This window comes from Empidonax traillii, unplaced genomic scaffold, assembly GCF_003031625.1.
Source record: "Empidonax traillii isolate 1590-97213 ecotype Southwest subspecies unplaced genomic scaffold, ASM303162v1 scaffold1918:size50038, whole genome shotgun sequence".
In the NCBI taxonomy this organism is placed as follows: domain Eukaryota; kingdom Metazoa; phylum Chordata; class Aves; order Passeriformes; family Tyrannidae; genus Empidonax; species Empidonax traillii.
The window spans coordinates 18,100-36,242 of NW_020957111.1; the positions used below are offsets into that span (position 1 = coordinate 18,100).

The 18,143-nt window shown below is 45.6% G+C and overlaps 2 protein-coding genes across 9 annotated transcripts in view; one reads left to right on the forward strand and one right to left on the reverse strand.

Annotated features, from left to right (window-relative positions):
• The window catches only part of CCDC148 (coiled-coil domain containing 148), a 33,021-nt gene extending 17,713 nt beyond the window's left edge, over positions 1–15,308 (forward strand). For 2 of the 5 annotated variants that reach the window (XM_027909024.1, XM_027909023.1), the window contains 5 exons: positions 5,743–5,883; positions 8,301–8,419; positions 11,208–11,325; positions 13,438–13,578; positions 13,937–14,157. In XM_027909024.1, coding sequence (XP_027764825.1) covers positions 5,743–5,883; positions 8,301–8,419; positions 11,208–11,325; positions 13,438–13,578; positions 13,937–14,083 — 666 coding nt within the window. In that variant the 3' untranslated portion in view covers positions 14,084–14,157. Of the gene's footprint in view, positions 1–5,742; positions 5,884–8,300; positions 8,420–11,207; positions 11,326–13,437; positions 13,579–13,936; positions 14,158–14,945 lie in introns of those variants that run through there. The other 3 variants (XM_027909025.1, XR_003574014.1, XM_027909026.1) reach the window with 3 other exon arrangements.
• Positions 15,309–17,237: 1,929 nt separating this feature from the next.
• The window catches only part of UPP2 (uridine phosphorylase 2), an 8,723-nt gene continuing 7,817 nt past the window's right edge, over positions 17,238–18,143 (reverse strand). For all 4 annotated transcript variants that reach the window (XM_027909030.1, XM_027909027.1, XM_027909028.1 and 1 more), the window contains one exon: positions 17,238–17,393. In XM_027909030.1, the coding sequence (XP_027764831.1) occupies positions 17,245–17,393 (149 nt within the window). In that variant the 3' untranslated portion in view covers positions 17,238–17,244. The remainder of the gene's footprint in view (positions 17,394–18,143) is intronic.

The window sequence follows — 18,143 nt, forward strand, 5'->3', positions numbered from 1 at the left end:
GACATTCCTCGCTGTGCTTTTGGACTGTGTTGATCCCAAGCTTCCTCTGTCTCCCAAACTCCGCAGGAGCGCAGTGTAAGCATCTCAGGGAAGCCTGAGATGACTGATGGAAGGCAGCAGATGCAGGGTCTCCTACAATTCACTGCTCATCCTTTCCAGAGGTTTTGTGGTTCTCAGTGACTGCTTGGGCTCTGCCTGGGCAGCCCAAAAAGCTGCTGTAGGTGTTCTGTGCTTCAAGGGTCCTTTCAGTGGCCCAACATGGAGCTTTGCCACAGAGCAGCAATTGTGTCGGTACTTCCACTGATTGTTGGTGCAGGTGACGTGCACAATCCAGCACTGAGCTCGGATGCTCTGTGCTGGCCCCGCTGTGGAGGGACAGCTTTGTGGCTCTTGCTTGTTGGGGTTTCCCACCCACTTTGCAGAACAACCAGTGGGAACTGTGGGATAAATGGGGGGGGGTTGTGTTGTTTGTTTCCTTTCTTTGTCCTTGGGGTTTTATATATATATATATATATTGAATTGCTTTAATTAGTATTTGAGTCTCTAGTAATTTCCTAATCTCATCTTGCTGTCTGTGACCACACAGCCCTGACTTGCAGCTGCTGTTGCTGGACCCCACCATGAACAGGTTGGCTCTGTCTCGTGCTGGAATCCTGTTCCATCAGGGGCTTCCATGACCAGCCAAATTCTGTGGTATACTTCTTTTGCCATGTGGCATCTTCATTTGTGAAGTTATTTTTCTTGAAGAGACCCTATAAGTTTTTCTTCTCTGGGCATTCTTAGAATCAATTGTGAACAGTTTCTTCTGTGAATAGGAGAAAAAAACCTGCAAACCATAATAAAAATTAGGAAAGGTGAGCAGAAATGTTTCAGAGATTAATAAAATCCTGGGAGATTCTGGAAGGGTATTGGAATTGGGTCATTTTTCTGAAGTTGAAAGAGCAAGCTAGAGAGAATCAGGGTGGGCATCTCAGAGGATTTCCTTTTTCTGACTCCAGTTATGACAAACAGGGCTGGCTTTATCACACGATTATGGGGAATTTTTGCTTAGAATCTGAATTGCAGCAGCTCAGCGTGGCACAGCACAGCCTGTGAGAGAGCACTGACCTGAGCTCCTGGTAGTCATTTCTGGCACTGCTCCTCCCAGGCATTTTATGGCCCTTTGGTTCCCAGAGTTTGTCTTCATTTCCAGAGGCTGGTGCTGCTCCCTGTGTGACCTTTGCTGTGCAGACCCTCCTCTCACCAGCTGTCCTGTGTTTCAGGAGTTGGATGACACCTCTCATGTCACCATAGGCAGCTTCAAGGTCTGTAAGTCAGTGCTGCTTAAAGAGAAAATCTTACATGGTGCTCCCATTTGCTAATTTAAGGGGAGTTCCCAAGGAAAGTCTCTCAAATTGTTCTGTCTTTAAAAGAGATGTATCTGTAGCATTAAGTAAATGGTAAATACATTATTACTATTCAGATGTTAGAGTGAAAGAACTAATTTATTACTTTAATTAGTTTGTAGTGTACTTTACATTATTGTAATATGCAATATTGAAATAATGAACTGAAAATAGGTGTGCACACATTCTGTTCAGCACAGCAATGTAATAATTCACTTGGCAAAAGCTTCTCTAATAATACATGAACTGTGAAATGTACTTGAAGTGCCAGTTGTAATTAAAAACTTTCAGAACTTAATGTTGGCAGTGCTTGTACTGCTAAAATGTAAGCTGCTTTGTGGAACAGGCACTGGGGGAGCCAGGTTTCAGTGTATTTGCAATATTAGTTTAACTACTGGGATTTTTTTTAATATTTAAATAAAACATTTACTGTTGACACAGTAAAATCTACCCTTCTGATTTTGCGCTCATAGGAAGGAAAGAACGCAATCAGGAACACATTAATTTTTGTGTGCAGTCTGTGCTCCCAGATTGCTGCTGCAGGGAAGCAGAATTGTTGTTCTGGAGGTTTTTTTGTTCTCCAGACCCTCTGGAGATAAAAGCTTGCTGAATGCAGCGGGCTTTCTTGGCGAGCTTCAGTTGTGGGAATGGTGGCAGTGCAGCGTCAGGTGGTCACTTTTGAGCAGCAGAACGATGAAAGCAGGGAGGTGCTGTGGACATTCCTCAGCTATCCCACTCCATTCCCTGCAGGGTGGCACGGGGAGCCCCCTCCTGCCACTCTGCACTGTGCCCCTGAGCTGCAGCCGAGGGCTGCCCACTGCCCCTTGGCACAGCAGCTCAGATAGCCCAGCTCCCAGTTTGGGAACTGGGACCCCATGGACAGGGCCCAGTCTGGGCACCCCTCCTGTGCATGGGGCTCCCCAGGGATGTTCCCTGCTCAGGGGCTGTGGGACTGCAACTGCTCCCCAGCACGGAGGCTTTTAATGTTCCCATGTGGTTTAAAAAGTGAAATACACTGGCATTTCAATCAGCTGGTTAATGTCTCATTTTTGTCATGTCTTACACTTCAGTGTAGCTCAGCTTTAGGAACATTTTACCCGATATGACTTTAATTCTTCATGTGGGAAAAACCATGGCATAAGGCCAGCCTACTGAATCCCATTTTATACATATTTTGTAAATGCTGCTTTTCTGGTTTGTTTTTTTTTTTTTTTTACCAATTTTCCCCCTTTCCCCCCCCCCCCCTTTTTTTTTTTTTTTTTTTTTTTTTTTTTTTTTTTTTTTTTTTTTTTTTTTTTTTTTTTTTTTTTTTTTTCTCCTTTTTTCCCCCCCCCCTTTTTTTTTTTTTTTTTTAAATCATGAATTGTTTTTAAAGGAAGTGAATTGCCTTTGTCTTTATGAAAAGACATGGATTAGATAAACATGGGGGAGGGGGCAGGGATAATCTAAACTAACTTCATGTGCTGCCTGCAGAAAATAATAACTGGATATGGTGAGCAAATATGGTATAGTTACAGTCTCTTTGGCATTCCCATTACCCATTTTCCTGATTGGCAATGGGCTCATACATTCAAAAGCCTAACTAGATAAAGATGGAAAGCAGATTCTACACCCTGACTGTGTATGTTTGTGATTTAGGGCAGAGTAGGGAGTGTTGTAAGAGCAGAATTACACCCTGAGTTACTGATTTATCTGTTCTGTCTGGGGAACCCCGCTGGATGATTAGTGAGTGCTTTGTCAGCTGAGGGAAGCTCTGGATTTGATGCTTGGTTCTGCTTATTTGTTTGTATGAAACATGTCAAAAGTGTAGATTGTGCCCCAGTATTGATTTCTGGCTTGAATCAAAAGGCTGTAATGGAAGAGCTATGTGAGAACAACCAGGGGAGGTGACACAGCCTGGCATAAGATTGTAACATTGCCAAGCAAACCACTGCTAGTCAGAATGAATTAATAAGGAGGCTTGAGATAAATTCAGACTGAACTAGTACCTGCATCTGCTCCCTGCTTCAGTGGGGTTTGATTCCTCCAGTCAGCTGCTGTCCCAGACTCTGCTGGGCCCACTCTGTTCTCCACATCCATTTCCAGGCACTGGTTCCCCTGCAGTGTCCGGGTACTGCAGCTTTCATTGACAACAATTTAATGGCCTCAACAAGGCCAATGATTGCAGTGCTAATGACTACAATCAAACAATCAAAAAAATCCCTGGTTAACAGGTAAATTAATATCCAGAGAAGACCAATAAAGGATCAGAAGAGTTCTCAGACGTGTAGGGAACTGAAGCTGCATCATGTACTGAGCCCAGTGGCATTGATCCCAGTATTGGAGAGAGTGTTTGAAAGGAGTGTGAAGCAGGATGTAGGAAAATCCAAGCTTACAAAAAGCAATTTTTTTGTTACATAATCTGATTGTTACCGCATTTCTGTTCAGAAAATCTCTGTGGTGTTATTACAGACGTTTAAAGCTCCTTCGAATGCTTCTGCAGCTTATCCCAGCTCCAATCTGAGTGTGCTTTTAGCAGATTTCATTCACTGTTTGCTTGTTGGCAGATTTGAAAGCTTCCTGCATATGGTTTTGCTTTGGTCTGTTTCAAAAGCCAGGTAGAAAGGATTGCGTGTTCTTGTAAGTCATTTTCAAAGCATTCCTTTTTGAGTTCATTAGTGTGGCAAGTGAAGGGGAACTGAAACAATTTAGCACTTTATTTTAGATTCTTAAAGTGCTAAACTGCATGAGCAGACTGCTGGCAAAATTGCTACGTGAAGATTTGGATTTAAACAGCTGTTGTGCTACAAGTTTCAAGTGTGAGGGAGGTTTAATTCGGGTGTTGCAGCTGAGGCTGCAGAGACCTCTCCAGACCCCGGGGGCCACCCCCTGCCCTGGCAGGGTCAGACACAGCTGCTGACCCAGGATGCTCCGAGTCCAGGTTTAAACCTCTGCGAGGGCTGGAGGCTCCACGACCTCCCTGGCCAGCACGTTCTGGTGTCCATCCACCCTCTCAGTAGGGAAGTGATGGATGGAATGGAATTTCGGGAGTTTCAGTCTCTGCCTGTCGTTTCCTATCCTGTCACTGGGCACATCTGGCTCCATCCTCTGCACGCTCTTCATTTTCGGGTTGTTTTCTTGTTATTACTTTGCCTGCCCTCCATGAGAAGCCACATCACTGAGCAGTGTATTGCAAAGAGCAAAGTGTAATTGTTATTTTAGCAAGAAGTGGCATCACTCAGATATAACTCACCTAGAACCTCGGGCCATGGGGAACTCTGGATTTCTGAACAGAACATCTTTCATAAGCACAGACCAGAAGAATTAATAGTCTGTGCACACTGGCAGCGAAATGCAGTAAAGGTAGAAAAAATTGTAAGCATTTTAATATCTTAGTATTAAAGTACTCACTGTAGTGTAGAAAGCCAGCTGAAAAATGGCTCCGATGCTTGTTCCTTGGAGGAATGCAGAGTTCTGTTAGCACTTGACAAATCCATTACAGAAAGAGCTGGCAAGCCAACAAAAAGGAGACATCATTAATCCTGTTGAAACCAGCGTGAAACAGATGAGCACACGAGTGCTCCTGACAGCACCGAGGTAAATCGGGCCCCTCGCTGGCTGGAGATGAGTCACTGCCCATGGCACAGGGGATGGGTGTCTCTTTAGCTAACAGTCTGTCAGGGTCGTGTCAGGAGTGGATTTTGAGCAGGTTGAGCTGGGTGGTCCATCCCATCTCCAGAATGTTTTGTTAAGAAGCAGGGCAGGCTCTGCAATGAGGGGTGTGGGTGAGCTGAGCCCTGGCCTGCTCTGCCAGGCAGCTGCTGCCTCTCTTCCCACGGAGGAGGGGGGTGTTGTGTGTGCAGGACCCCCCAGACACCGGTCACAACCCCTGGCAATGGGGAGGGCTGCCAGGCTAGTTTGCCCTGTCTGAGAGCTGGCAGAATTGGAGCCCCTGTGGCTGGAGCGAGCCCTGGGTTGGAGGGTGGTGCTGTCACTGAAGTGCAGGCACTGGAGGCTGTCAGTGGACTCTGCTCTGTGACTCTTGGTCTCCACCCCTTCATAGGTTCCTTAAGGAACATACATGTCATTGAAAGCCTAAGTGATGAAGGGGAATTCAAGATCTGAATTACTGAGATGATTTTAGCAATATTACCTAAACTCTTCTCCTGTGTGATTTTATTGCACCGTCACTTGCAAACTGCACGTGAACAGGTGGAGAGGTGGTGCTTGCTAAATGACTGTGTTGCTGATAAGATTATAAATCTTACTTTGTAAATGGATTACATGGGTTTCCTTCCCAGTCTCAGCTTGGCAGGATCACAGTCACAGAGAGTTACACAGTCTGCTGCAGGACTGTCTCTTCAACCATTTCTTCCAGGTTCTACAGTGGAAAGCACAGCAGGAGGAAGCTGCTAAACTAGAAGCTGCTGTGGCTGCCAGAAGAAAAGAAAAGGAAGATGAGAAAGAAAGGCTACAGAGAGAACAGGAAACTAGTCGTAGAGCTCAGGAGAAAGAGAAAGTATGAGAAACTTTTATATGTTTTTGCATATATTAATGTCTACAATTGCTCCTATAGTCTTGGATTGATTTCATGCCACTTGTATTAACACAGAGAAGGACAGATGGTCAGTCGGGTCCTGCTCCAGTCCATTTTAGCTCTAAAGCTGCCTGCACTGACACACCAGTTCTGTCACTTCATTGCCTGTCCTTAAAACAAAAGCCTGGCCGGGTCAGTGTGTGAGTGTGGCCGTGTCACAGAGCAGCACAGGGGCACTGCTGCTCTGACTCCCCCACGCCTGCTCTGATCCTCACATCTGTGCCCTGAGCAGCGTGGCAGCCTCAGGAAGCTCCCAGTGCTGCAGCTGAGTGCTGCAATGCAGCAGAGGAGCCAGCTCCCAGCCTGCAGGACAGCAGCACATCTCCCAGGGACAGCATTCCCGGTGCTTGTGTGCTCACCCCTTGGGAAATGGCTTGGGTGCAGCTTAGCAGAAAATCAGAAATCTGCTGTAATGAATGTAATGCTTTAACAAACCGAGCTGTGTCACACATGTATTTGTGTTGGCCTTTTTATTTAAGTGATGTGGCAGAAATCCAGGAGGCTGTTTCATTAGGATTTTACCTCAGAGTCCAGAGATACAGAGAGGGACATTTAGTGAGGGTTTGCTGCTTAGGTCACGAGTAGCTTTGCTGCTGCTGTTCTTTTTGTTCCAGCTTGTTCTCTGTATTTGCCTTCACACACACAGTGTTTGTAGTGGCAGGTGGCTCTGCAACCACAGGGAAGGAAGAGGTTTGGGCAGGCAGTGCTGACCCAGCCACCAGCAACATTCATTTCATCTGTAAATATTCTTGTGCAAACTTTTCTCTTCTTGTGTGTGATATCTATATAGAATTGTCCTCTGCCTGTGCACAGATGGAATAGCAGCTGTTTGGGGTCAGCAGTCATGTTTCACTGGAATATTTTCCATCTTAGATCCTTAAAAGGGCTGCTAACCTTATACTGCAGCTGCTTTTCTGCAGAATGTTCTGGGGCAGCAAGAAGAATATTTAAAATACTTGTGAGCTGTGTAAAAGGAATGACCACCCTCTACCTGCTTTGTAACCAGGCAAGGTATGTCAAGCAGTTCCAAACACAGGAAAGGGTAAAATGCCATTAATTCTCAATGCCAGTGCTACAGTTGCTCTATTGGACTGCAGATCAGAACTTTTCCTATATTATTTAAAGATGGAATTTCAAAAATATCCATTGATTCCTAATTAATGAGAAAACCCTCAGGCAATGAGGAATACAAAAAGGGAGTAATTGCAAAAGAGAGAGTTTTATTTCATAAACAGAAGTATTTGAAACAATATTAAATAAAAGCACTCTAAGATATGGTTCTAGGTCAGGTTGCTTCCTGACCTTCATATGTCAAAAATGGCCTGTCTAAAGAAATGTTTGGCTTACAAGTTGGGAATTCTGAAATATAAGCACTGTTTGGAAGACCTGTTTTATTCTAAATCATGACAGTGAAGGGTTTTTCTTCACCAGGAGAGCTGGAGAGGGACTGGGGACCAGGGCTGGAGGGACAGGACACAGGGAATGGCTTCCCACTGCCAGAGGGCAGGGACAGATGGGATGCCAGGAAGATACTAAATATTCTATGATTATATGATATTGGCAGTGCTGGGTTAATGGTTTGATTCAATGATCTTAAAGATCTTTTCCAGTGTGAATGATTTTGTGGTTTGCAAAGTATGTCATGGCAAGGTGGGACTTACAAGCTTGCTACAAATTCCACCAGCTGTCTCTGAAGAACTGCCATGGTTTTAGGAACAAGATCCTGTAGAAGTCATTAAAATGAAAAGTTCGGTGTTTCACTTCAGCAATATCTACTTTAAACCCCTATTCCTCCTTTTGCATCCAAGCCCCCTCATCTTTTCAGATAAGCTCCCCTTCTCGGGTTCCAGAGTCTTCCTTGAGGTCTTTCTTTTCCCACTCCAGACTTACATGAGGAACACTCAAGTGCTGCCTCCTGTTCCTCAGTGGACTCTCCACCTTACACAGTGAGCTGGGCTGGCCTGGACCAGCCCTTTGAGATAGCCCAGGACACTCTAACTCAAGGAACATTCACCTGAGAAAGCAGCACAGCTGAAGGTTTGATGGCAGAGTAGGAAGGCCAGGAGCAAATGGAAGTGGTGATCTTCAGACTGCAGTGGAAAAATATGTTCAAATTAGTGTCCACAGTCTGATTTTACCACTTTTGTTGTGAGGGCTCCACACCCTCTTGCTCTCCTGGGAAACCTTCTGTTAGCCTGTAGTGCTCTCAAATAGAAATTTTATTCTAAAAAGATCAAAATTAGAGTTTCTAACTTAATGCTTTTCTTAGTTTCTTTGTTGTCACTGCCTTGGCTTGGGAATGAATGTTGATTTGTTTGCTGTATTTGTTCAAACTCTAGCTGAAAAAATACTGGGCTGAGAAACAGCTCAAGTGGCAAGAGCAGGAGGAGAGAGATCTACGACGTCTGGAGGAACTGAGAAAATTAATGGCTGAACAAGCAGCTAAAGACAGAGAAAGGTAAAAGAAATTAAATGTGAATACCTATGGTATTAATAGGAGCTTCTTATAATCTAGTTTGCTTTGATCCTCCAGCTTTCTAAACTAGAATTTTTTTCTTCCTATTTGGCAATTACCCCAATTTATACACTAAGGTTTCATCACGACTGTGCCCTGGATGCAATTTATTTGGCAGTTTGAATTAATTAATATCCATCAAAGATTTCACACCTTTGTAAGCACTGAACTTGGAATCATGACAGGATGCACACATTAAACCCAGCTCCCTTGGTGACTTTTTTTTAATTATAGCTGAGTAATGAGACCATCTACCTTCCCACTTTGCAAAATGATTTATAATCAGGTTTGGTTTGTTTGAGGGGCAAGTGAAAGGAGCTCATTCAGCACTTAACAGCCTCAAAGATATTAATTATTATCTTAGAGACTCCTAAACTGCTCATCTAGTTGTAGATTCTCTTTACCTGTTTAATGGGATTTTGGACTTGAGCCTGCTCACACTTGAACTGCCAAGTCTTTGTTGCACAACGTGGCCTTTAATGTCCTGTTGAAGAAATGCTCCATCTCATAGGGGAATCCCTCTGTCAGAGGAACACAACCCTGGAAAGCAGTCTGGCTATAACTGCTCCCAAAGCACAGCCTGCCTCTTTTTACATGAAGGGAACCACCAAATTGTGTGGATCAGAAATGCAATTAAAATAGGATTCAAGTGCCATTGGTATTTGAATATTAAACTTGGTCTTAAGCATTCTGTGTGAAACACTACTTCAGTCTTATTTTGCTAGGACACCTTGCTGACAACTAAATTTAAATGTTTGTGTCCTTATGCTACAAATATATCTTTACCTTTCCTTAAACATTCCTGCAGTGATTTTAGCTCATGGGAAAAGAAACACATGTGTTTTGAATTTTCAGCAGAACTGATCAGGGAAAACTCATTTTTCTTTAAACCTGTGTATTGCACTCTGCCATAGAGTGGGAATGTTCTTTCTTATGCTAAAAAATGTTGCAGAATAAGATACAAGGAAATGACACAGCTCTTTGAGGAATGTGGAGAGGAAATAATCACGCCTTCAGGCTATTGTGAATCAGAAGCCAGTAAATACTCAGCATTATGTTACCCAGAGCTGACCTACAGTGTCAGATAAAACATCTGATTGTGCAGACCTCATGCACATGTGTGGCATGGTGGTGTCCTGGCACAGCAGAGTTTTAGTCTCCCTTTAGATGGTCTCAGGATAACACAACTACGAGAACCCATCGCGATGCCAAGCCCTGCTCTGCCCGCCTGGGTTTTGGCAATCAGTTGGGATCACTTGGATCGTTTCAAACTAGGTATGGAAAGGCAACACAGTGTCCCAGTTTAGCACTGTTTAAGAGTCCTGTGTGCAGGAAAACTGCTGCAGGCAATGCCAAGTGTTTGGGTTAGACCCGACCTGGTGCCCCCCAGTCCTCCCTCTTGGCCATGCACAGGAGCTTCCAGAGTCCTGAGTTTTGTGTTTGATAACTCTGGAGTGTTTTAGAAGATGTATCACAGCAGTCAGCTCAAGCAGAGTGAGAGGGTTTTAGTATAATACAATTTGTGTCATTTTTTTCAGAGAAATATTAATATCTGCTTTTTATTACATTTTCTCTGTGTAAAAAGCAGATGAGGCTTCTCCCCCCCCCTCCCCTGGACAGAATGACCACTGAGGGCCACTGCTGTAGCATTGCCCTGCCTGACCTCCTGCAGTGGCTACAGTGAGAAACTGGAAACCTCTCTGGGGCACCCTCAGGCAGCTTCCTACCACCCTCTTGGGACAAATTTGTTTGTCCTGCTGATTGTGTTTGGATTATTGGCACAGAGGTCTTTGCTAGCCACCAACAGGACTGCAGGTTTAGTTCCGATTTTTGCAGCTTATGGCACAAGTTCTAGGTGTGCCACAGAAGTACAGTAAGCTCCTTTGAGCTTACTAAAACTTGGAGAGTAAGAAAATAACAGAACGTGTTTTGGTGTAGTTGAAGCAGCTCATTCATCTCAATTTCTCTAGAGGGGAGCTCAGATTTGAAGGGCAAAAGGACAACTCTCCAGATGCAAAGCATGGCATTGGCAACTCTTGTTGAAGGACTAAAAGTGAGGTACCAACAAATATCTACAGCTCCATAGGGAACAGAGTCTGGCAGTGGCCTGAGGGTCATCAGGGAACGTGTTTATGGTGCTGCTGTCGGGCATATTTCCCCTACTGTGAAATAGGGAGCAGGACAGTGGTAAAGTTCTGAAGTTACTGGTGTGAGCCCCCACCTTTTTCCCCTGGAAGAAGGGTGTAATTCTCAAGTTTTCTTGCTTCTTCCAGTAACAAGATTGGGAGTGAGGTGTTGCTTTTAATGGAAAGGGTTATAGGAAAGATTTCTTCTGCCATACACAGATGTGAGAGAACATTTCTTCTTGGCAAAGAAATTGGGGGAGAAAAAAAAAAGAGTACCAGGACTATATAAAGCACGCTAGAGAAAATCTGCAGTCTAGACATGAAATCTGAAAGGTTAGCCAACTTGTTCAAAAAAACAACCGACCAACTAAAACCCACCCGAAAGCAAATCAAAAAATACAACTCCCCAAACCCCTCTTCCTCCAAAAACCCAAACAAAAAACTCTGAAAAAGAGAATGTGTTCAAGGGGAAAATCATTTTGCACTTCTCAGGTGTTTTGAACATCAGGTGGATGTAGGAAACATCAGGGTAATTTTCACCACAAATACCAAGAGAGGAATTTCAAGCTGCCCTTGCCCAGCGTTTCCCTCTGTGTGCTTGGCAGGGTGGAATTCCGAAGGGCATTACTGGAGAAGAGGCTGCTGGAGAGAAAGGAGCAGCTCCTGCTCCAGGCCCGGGAAGAGGAGGAGAGGGAGAAGCACCTGGAAATGCTCCGACAGCAGGTGGGTCAGCTGGGGATGCACTGACCTCACACACAGGGCAACAAACACGCTGTCAGAGCACTGAAAGATAAAAGGAACAATCAAGCAAATAAATAAACGAGTTAAAATGCACTCCTGGGCTGACCAACAGTAATTCCATCATGCTGTAAATCCTGTGTGCTCTGTAGCTCTGACAACAGGGACATTATGACGTTAAATTGCACTGTAGAAGCTGTTGATATCGAAAAAGGAGATAGAGAGGGTGTTTTCTAGGTTGAATGTGATTTCTCTTAATTGATTTTTTTTTAATTTTTTTTTTTTTATTTTAATAATCTTAAGTCTTTCCTGAGTCTTAGGCAAGATTTATAAGTAATTTAGATTGTTTTTAAATTCTGGAAACTTACACTTCTTGGATGACTTTTCTTCTGAGATATTTAGCTCTGTGAAACTTTTGCACATTATTTCTTGAAGGACATTCCGGGAAATGCATGCTAATGCTTACTAATGTCATAGTAAACACAGTGCTGGTAAATGTAGTAAATGTAGTTATTTTTTCTACTGCTACTTTTGAAGGAGTAATTTTACCTTCACTTACATTTTTGTATCTAATCCCCTTGGTTTTTTCCTCCAAAAAAACCAAAAGTAGGAAAAAGCTAGAGTTCACATTCTGTACACTACAGGAGCTGCACCCTAAATGTGCAGCCAAAGGAAAATAGGGAGGGGGAAAAGGTGCTCTCCAACCCCTTTTTTTTCATTTGTGATAGTTTAAACAGCACTGAAGCAGCAGCTTTTCCCCCAGGACTACCCTTGGTTAAAAATCTGGTGTTTGGTGCAGCCTTGATCTCCCCTCCAGTGGACCATCCCAGTGCATCCTGTGAAACCCTTCCTTACCCCCTCAGGGGGTGTCGGTGGCTTCACTTTTGCTTGGTAATGGGGTGTGCAAAGTCAAGAGGAAAATAAAGTATCACAGAGGCCAAATACTCTGAGCCACCTTCTTTGGGAGAGCTGAGCAGAAGGAGAATGGATCAACCTCAGGGATCCTTGGGATCCTTTCAGTGGTTTTTTGAACTGTTGAACTTGAGCACATTTCCAGTCAGTTTTGCTTTATTTTTAAAAAATATTCAATTAAATATTTTGCAATGTTATTTTAGGTTATCAAAGCATTTTTTGATAATATCTCTCCTGCATCTTTTCCAAGTTCCTAGTTGAGTTTTACTATCATTTGCATCGGGTTTTACATGAGGCTGGTTGGGAGTCATGATCTGCTGAGCTCTGCCCACTGACTCAATTCTCTTGCCAGAGTACAAAACGCTTCTAGAACAGCCTTTGCCCGGAATGGGGGAGTTCCCACTTTGTTACACGTTTCTAATCAACGTTTATTCTCTCTTTCACACTAATGAAATGAAATCCATAAAGTATGTGCCTTTTTTGTATGTGGGGAGAAAAGTTTTTTAGTAAAGCAATCCAGCCTGTAGATTTTGGCAGCCTGTAAATACAAAGATGACATTTTATTAAAGAGATGGGGAAAAAAATTATGGTACAAAATTTAAGCCATTTTTTCTGGTTTAAGCCAATCAGATGGGGTTCTGATTTTGATTATTTTGCCCATACATCTTTCTGTATTTTTCCAAAGTAGTATTAGCCTGCATCTGAATATTTTAACACAAAGAAAGTAAGCAATGAAAGAAGATTGATTCTGGCACAACACAGTGTCTGAAAGTCTTTGATACTGATCTAGCCCCAGGAAATTACACAGTTAAAGCAGATGCACTTCACAAAAAAAAAACAGAGTTATGTTATTTGGGGCATATCACTCAATGTTGTTGGCCATGACTCTGTAAAAATTGTGAACTACCAACCTGAAAGTTTGGATTTCCTGGAATTGCGAGTGTTGCAGAACTGTGGGGTTCTGGGTCCTTGTGGTGACTGTCTCGGAATGCTGGAGCTCGTGTCAGCTCTGCTGGAGAGCCCAGGGTGATGGTGCTTCTCTCACGTCCTTGTTGGGCCCAGGCTGGGACGTCCCGCACTGTTACAGTGCAAAGGCAGTGAATGATCATGTTCCTGATAAAAGCCCGTTCTCGCCTTGGCTCTACACAGAGAGAGTGAATGTTGTTTTCATGTCTTGTGTTTCAGGTTGCTGTTGTTGCAAAATCAGACCCAGCCAGAGCAGTGGCTGATACGGTGGCATCGCGGGCACGGATGGGCATCGGAGCCAACCAAGAGTTTGAGCTGCAGCAGCCCCTGTTCAGGCTGCACACGTACAGTGAGGAGCAGGTAACTGGCTGGGATCCTGTGTGAGCCACTGTGGGCATGTGTGTCTTAATAGTGTACCCTAAACAGCAACATAGACTATGATGTGTGTGAGATAAAAACATCAGCAGTGACTGGTGGGGCAGTCTCTGCAGAAAGAGGCTTACAAATTTTGTCAACCAATCTTCTGACAAAGTTCAGAAGTAATTTTCCTGGGATTAATTGTCATTCTGAGAAATGGAAGTGGCACTGCCGTGTAAGCACAAGGCAGCACTGTGAGAAAAGTCATAAAGGCGTTTGAAGCACTTGGATTTCACAGGAAGAACCAGGAAGGGATTGGGCTGCGTGCTGCACTGGATCATTGCTGTGTTTGTTTTACCAGGTCATTTCTGACCCCAGGCTCCGTGTCGAGCTCGCTCTCCGAGAAGCTGGACTGCATAAAACACTTTATGCAAGAGAGATTTTGCCAAAAATTCCTCCACTGAAGCTTCCGAGAAGAGACATGGAATCTACAGCTTTTGAAGTGTAGAGCACCTCTTGTCTCAGGAGCAGAGGAGCTTCAGGGGTGCAAACCTTTAATAAATTCCCTTTGGTTGTGTCATAGAACTGCTCAGGTCCCTGTGTGTGCAGCTATTCAAACCCTGCTGAGCCTTCTCCCCAGTGCTGCACCACGTTACACCTGCCTGGGGCAGGTTTGGGGAGCCTGGGGGGTGGGCTGGTGCAGTGTGTGTCCGTGTCCCCTTGAACTGGGAGCTGGGACACCTGGACACAGGATTCCTGCACACAGCATGGGCCAATCTGATGGGCAGCACCTGGAGCAGGAGCTCTTGGGCTTCAGTTGGCAGCAGGAATCCAAAAGAGCTTTGCACTGCTGTTACTTTAGATTATATATTTCGTTACATGAATAAATCCCACAGTTTTCATTCCAAGTTTCTTGAGAATTTGATTCTTTAATTACAAAATCTTCATTACCACGAATGTTTCTAATAATCTTTGATTATTATAAGAAGAAACTTAAACCTTTGTCTATATTTAGATCAATCTGCTGCATCATATTTACTGCAAGCCAGTCATGCAATTTCATATTGCAGATTAGTCTTTCAGTATAAATTATAAATTAGAATTAGAGCTGGGATCTTTACTTGGGAGCTGACATTACTGAATATGATTCTATTAACTGAAAGGGAAATTGATGTTATTTCCTTTTGTAATTGATTATGTTTCCCAGCCTTACATAAAGATAGCATAAAAGGATTGTAAACAAGTTACAAATTAGCACTTTGACCAGAAATTTCTAAGGATGATGAATATCAGAAAGATCTGAACATCCCTAGCTATGTCTCTGGGTCACTATGGGAACTTCTTTAATGTGGAACTGTAATGCCTTACAGGTGTCAGTGTGTCCCACCCGAGCTTTGCAGAGATGAGTATGTCCAGTTTTCACCCCTCAGACTGAGAACTCTGCTGGCAAAGCCCTCCCAGCCCCGGGCAGGGCGCTCGGGGCACAGCGCTGGGACCTGCCGAGACCCCCAGGTGGGTGCCACAGGTGGGCAGCTGGTGTGACAGACCCCCCGGGTGAGCACAGCTCAGGACAGGAGCAGCATCACCACGGCACTGCAGCTGAGCTATCTGGGGGGGAAAGGCTGCAGAGCCTGTCCTGAGCCGTGGGAGCTGCATTGTCTGGGCTCGGCCTCTGCGAGCTTGGGCTAAAATTACAACTCTGTGTGTGTTTGTGCTTTTTATTTTGGTATCTCCTCTGGGCTAACTCGGTATTTTTAAAACACACTTGACCAGTCTCACAACTGGCTGGATGTTCCTGTGGGGAGCCCGGCAGTGCTTTGCTGGGAGGAACAGACTGGCTGCAGGACAGTTCCCAGAAAGGGATCATCTGAAACCTGTGGCAGTGGATTATTTTTTTCCTTACCTTTAAAAGCAGATCTAAAAGCTAATTTCAGTGGTGCAAAACCTTTTGAGATTCAAGTCCAGTATTCCTTTTCCTTGAGAGGTTTTAAATTACTTTCACAAAAGAGCTTGAAGGTACATTGCTGTTATTATGGGAGTTTCTGAAGTGGACTTTGAACTTGGCAGAACTGGGTTGGAATGGTAGGTTGGATTGCATGGTAAGTGACTGGAGGAATGTGTTTCCATTCTGGGAAGGCACTGGCTCCTGTCCTGGGATTTCTTCTCTGTCATCTTAATATTAGAGCCTAAAAACAGCCATCTTGGAATGGAAACCAGGAACCAGTCTCCTTTTCTTGTATAAAGTGGAGTTGGCTTTTTCATGGCATCAGTTTTCATGATATCATAGAATCATCAGAGAATCCCAAAATGGTTTGGGTTGAAAGGGACCTTAAAGCCCATTCAGTTCCACCCACCCTCCCACTAGACCAGCTCTCTCCAAACCCCATCCAGCCTGGCCTGGAGCACCTTCTGTCAGTTGTCCTGCAAGTTCCCTGTAAGTATCCTGTAAGTTATTGTTCCAAAGGTGTCAAAATTAATATGGAAGCAAGCTTGTTGGTGAACCTTAAGAACTGAAAGTGAGTTTGTGGGAATTGTTCAGGCTATAGGGGACCCTCTACGAACAACCCCTCCGCTCCACCCAGGTGCAGTTCAGACTCCTCCAGCTTATGGAGACACTTACAGATGATTTGCTGGATGCAAAAGATGCAGTTGTGTGAAATCAGGTCAAGGTTATGTCAGCACTGTGTGCTCCTCATCCCACTCCCTCACAAGGGTCTCTGTGCCCAAACCTGCCCACCCTGTGACAGGTGTCAAGCTGCTCCTGCTCAGCCAGAGACAGGCTCTCGTGCTTAAACTCTGGCACCTGCCAGTTTGGCACATCTTTGGATACTGTAGGAATGAAAGTCTGAACAGCCTCTGTAACAGCAGTGAGTAACAATAATGGTCACAAATATTGATTAATTTTGGGTGTCATTTACTTGGGCTTTGGCTTTATGCCCAAAGCAAAGGGATCTCCTTCCTACAGGATCACTGTGGACAGGAGTGACCCCAACAGGACACTTTATGATGAGTGGAGCTGGGAGTGAGGAACCTGCAGCTCAGTAACACAGCCTTATTTTGGCTGGAGCTGCTGCCCTTGGACATGCACGTGTGTCAGAACCATCTAGCCGTGTTGGAGGTTGGAGCAGCCCTTGGGTGTGCACGTGTGTCATTCCAGCCGTGTTGGAGGTTGGGGCTGTCCCTGGGTGTGCACGTGTGTCATTCCAGCCGTGTTGGAGGTTGGAGCAGTCCTTGGGTGTGCACATGTGTCATTCCAGCCGTGTTGGAGGTTGGAGCTGTCCCTGGGTGTGCAGGTGTGTCATTCCAGCCATGTTGGAGGTTGGAGCAGCCCTTGGGTGTGCACATGTGTCATTCCAGCCGTGTTGGAGGTTGGAGCTGTCCCTGGGTGTGCAGGTGTGTCATTCCAGCCATGTTGGAGGTTGGAGCTGTCCCTGGCCATGTGTGTGTCAGAGCCATTGCAGCCGAGTTGGAGCCTGCAGCTCCTGCCCAGCAGTGTCCATTGGGCTGCTCCCCTCGGCTGTGGAAGGCTCTGTCCCGTGGGAGTGTGGAGTGACTGAGTCTCCTGGGGGTTTGCCAGAGCAGGGGCCGTGCTGTGGGCAAGTCCTGCCCAGCCGCTCCCACATGGAGTGTGACCCTGCCATGCCCTGTGCCCCGCTGCCCGAGCCATGGTCAGTGTGCGGGGCCCAGCCCCAGGCGCTTGCGGATGAAAGCTGCAATCAGGCGCTGGGGCCGCTGCTGGTACTCCCACAGCACATCGTGGGATGCCCGGATCTGGTCCCCCTCCAGCCTGTCCAGGAGCGCCACGCAGACAACTGCGGCTGTGGAACGCATGGAGGGAGGGATGGAGGGAGGGATGGAGGGAGGGATGGAGGGAGGGAGGGATGGATGGAGGGATGGATGGATGGATGGAGGGAGGGATGGAGGGATGGAGGGATGGAGGGAGGGATGGAGGGAGGGATGGAGGGATGGATGGATGGAGGGAGGGAGGGATGGAGGGATGGAGGGATGGATGGAGCACTGTCACCTCGCTCCTGACCCTTCATTCCCCCCCAGGGGTGGAGCAGGGTCCTGCCTCCCTGGGGCTCATGGCCAGTGGGACAGGACCAGCTCTGCTCTGCATCCACCCTCCACTTACATGGGCTCTGCTCCAGCAAACCCTGGGGTGGGCTGCACCAGCATGGCCAGGATGTGTTTGTAGGGCCAGGAGAAGTGGGGGGCGATTAAGGTTTCGTTTGTCCAGTGTGTTCTCAGGCCTTGGGTTTTATTGAGCTATGAAGTTTGTTTTAGTGCCCTTTTCTAGTTCAAATTGTTAGGAATGTGTGTTTGGCCTTGTGGCATCAAACAGAACCCTTGGAGGGGGGTTAAGCAGGGTGCAGGGAGGAGATAGAATTGGCAGGACTCACCTTTGAGGCCACACAGCCCACACAGGGCAGCGAATGCTGAGGACTCCATTTCAATGTTCCTTACGCCGGCGTCATAAGCTCTGCTCAAGTACTCCAACTTCTTTTCACTGGAAAAGGAGCACAGTGCACCGTCTAATCTCCCCTGACCTGGGAAGGAAGCAGAGA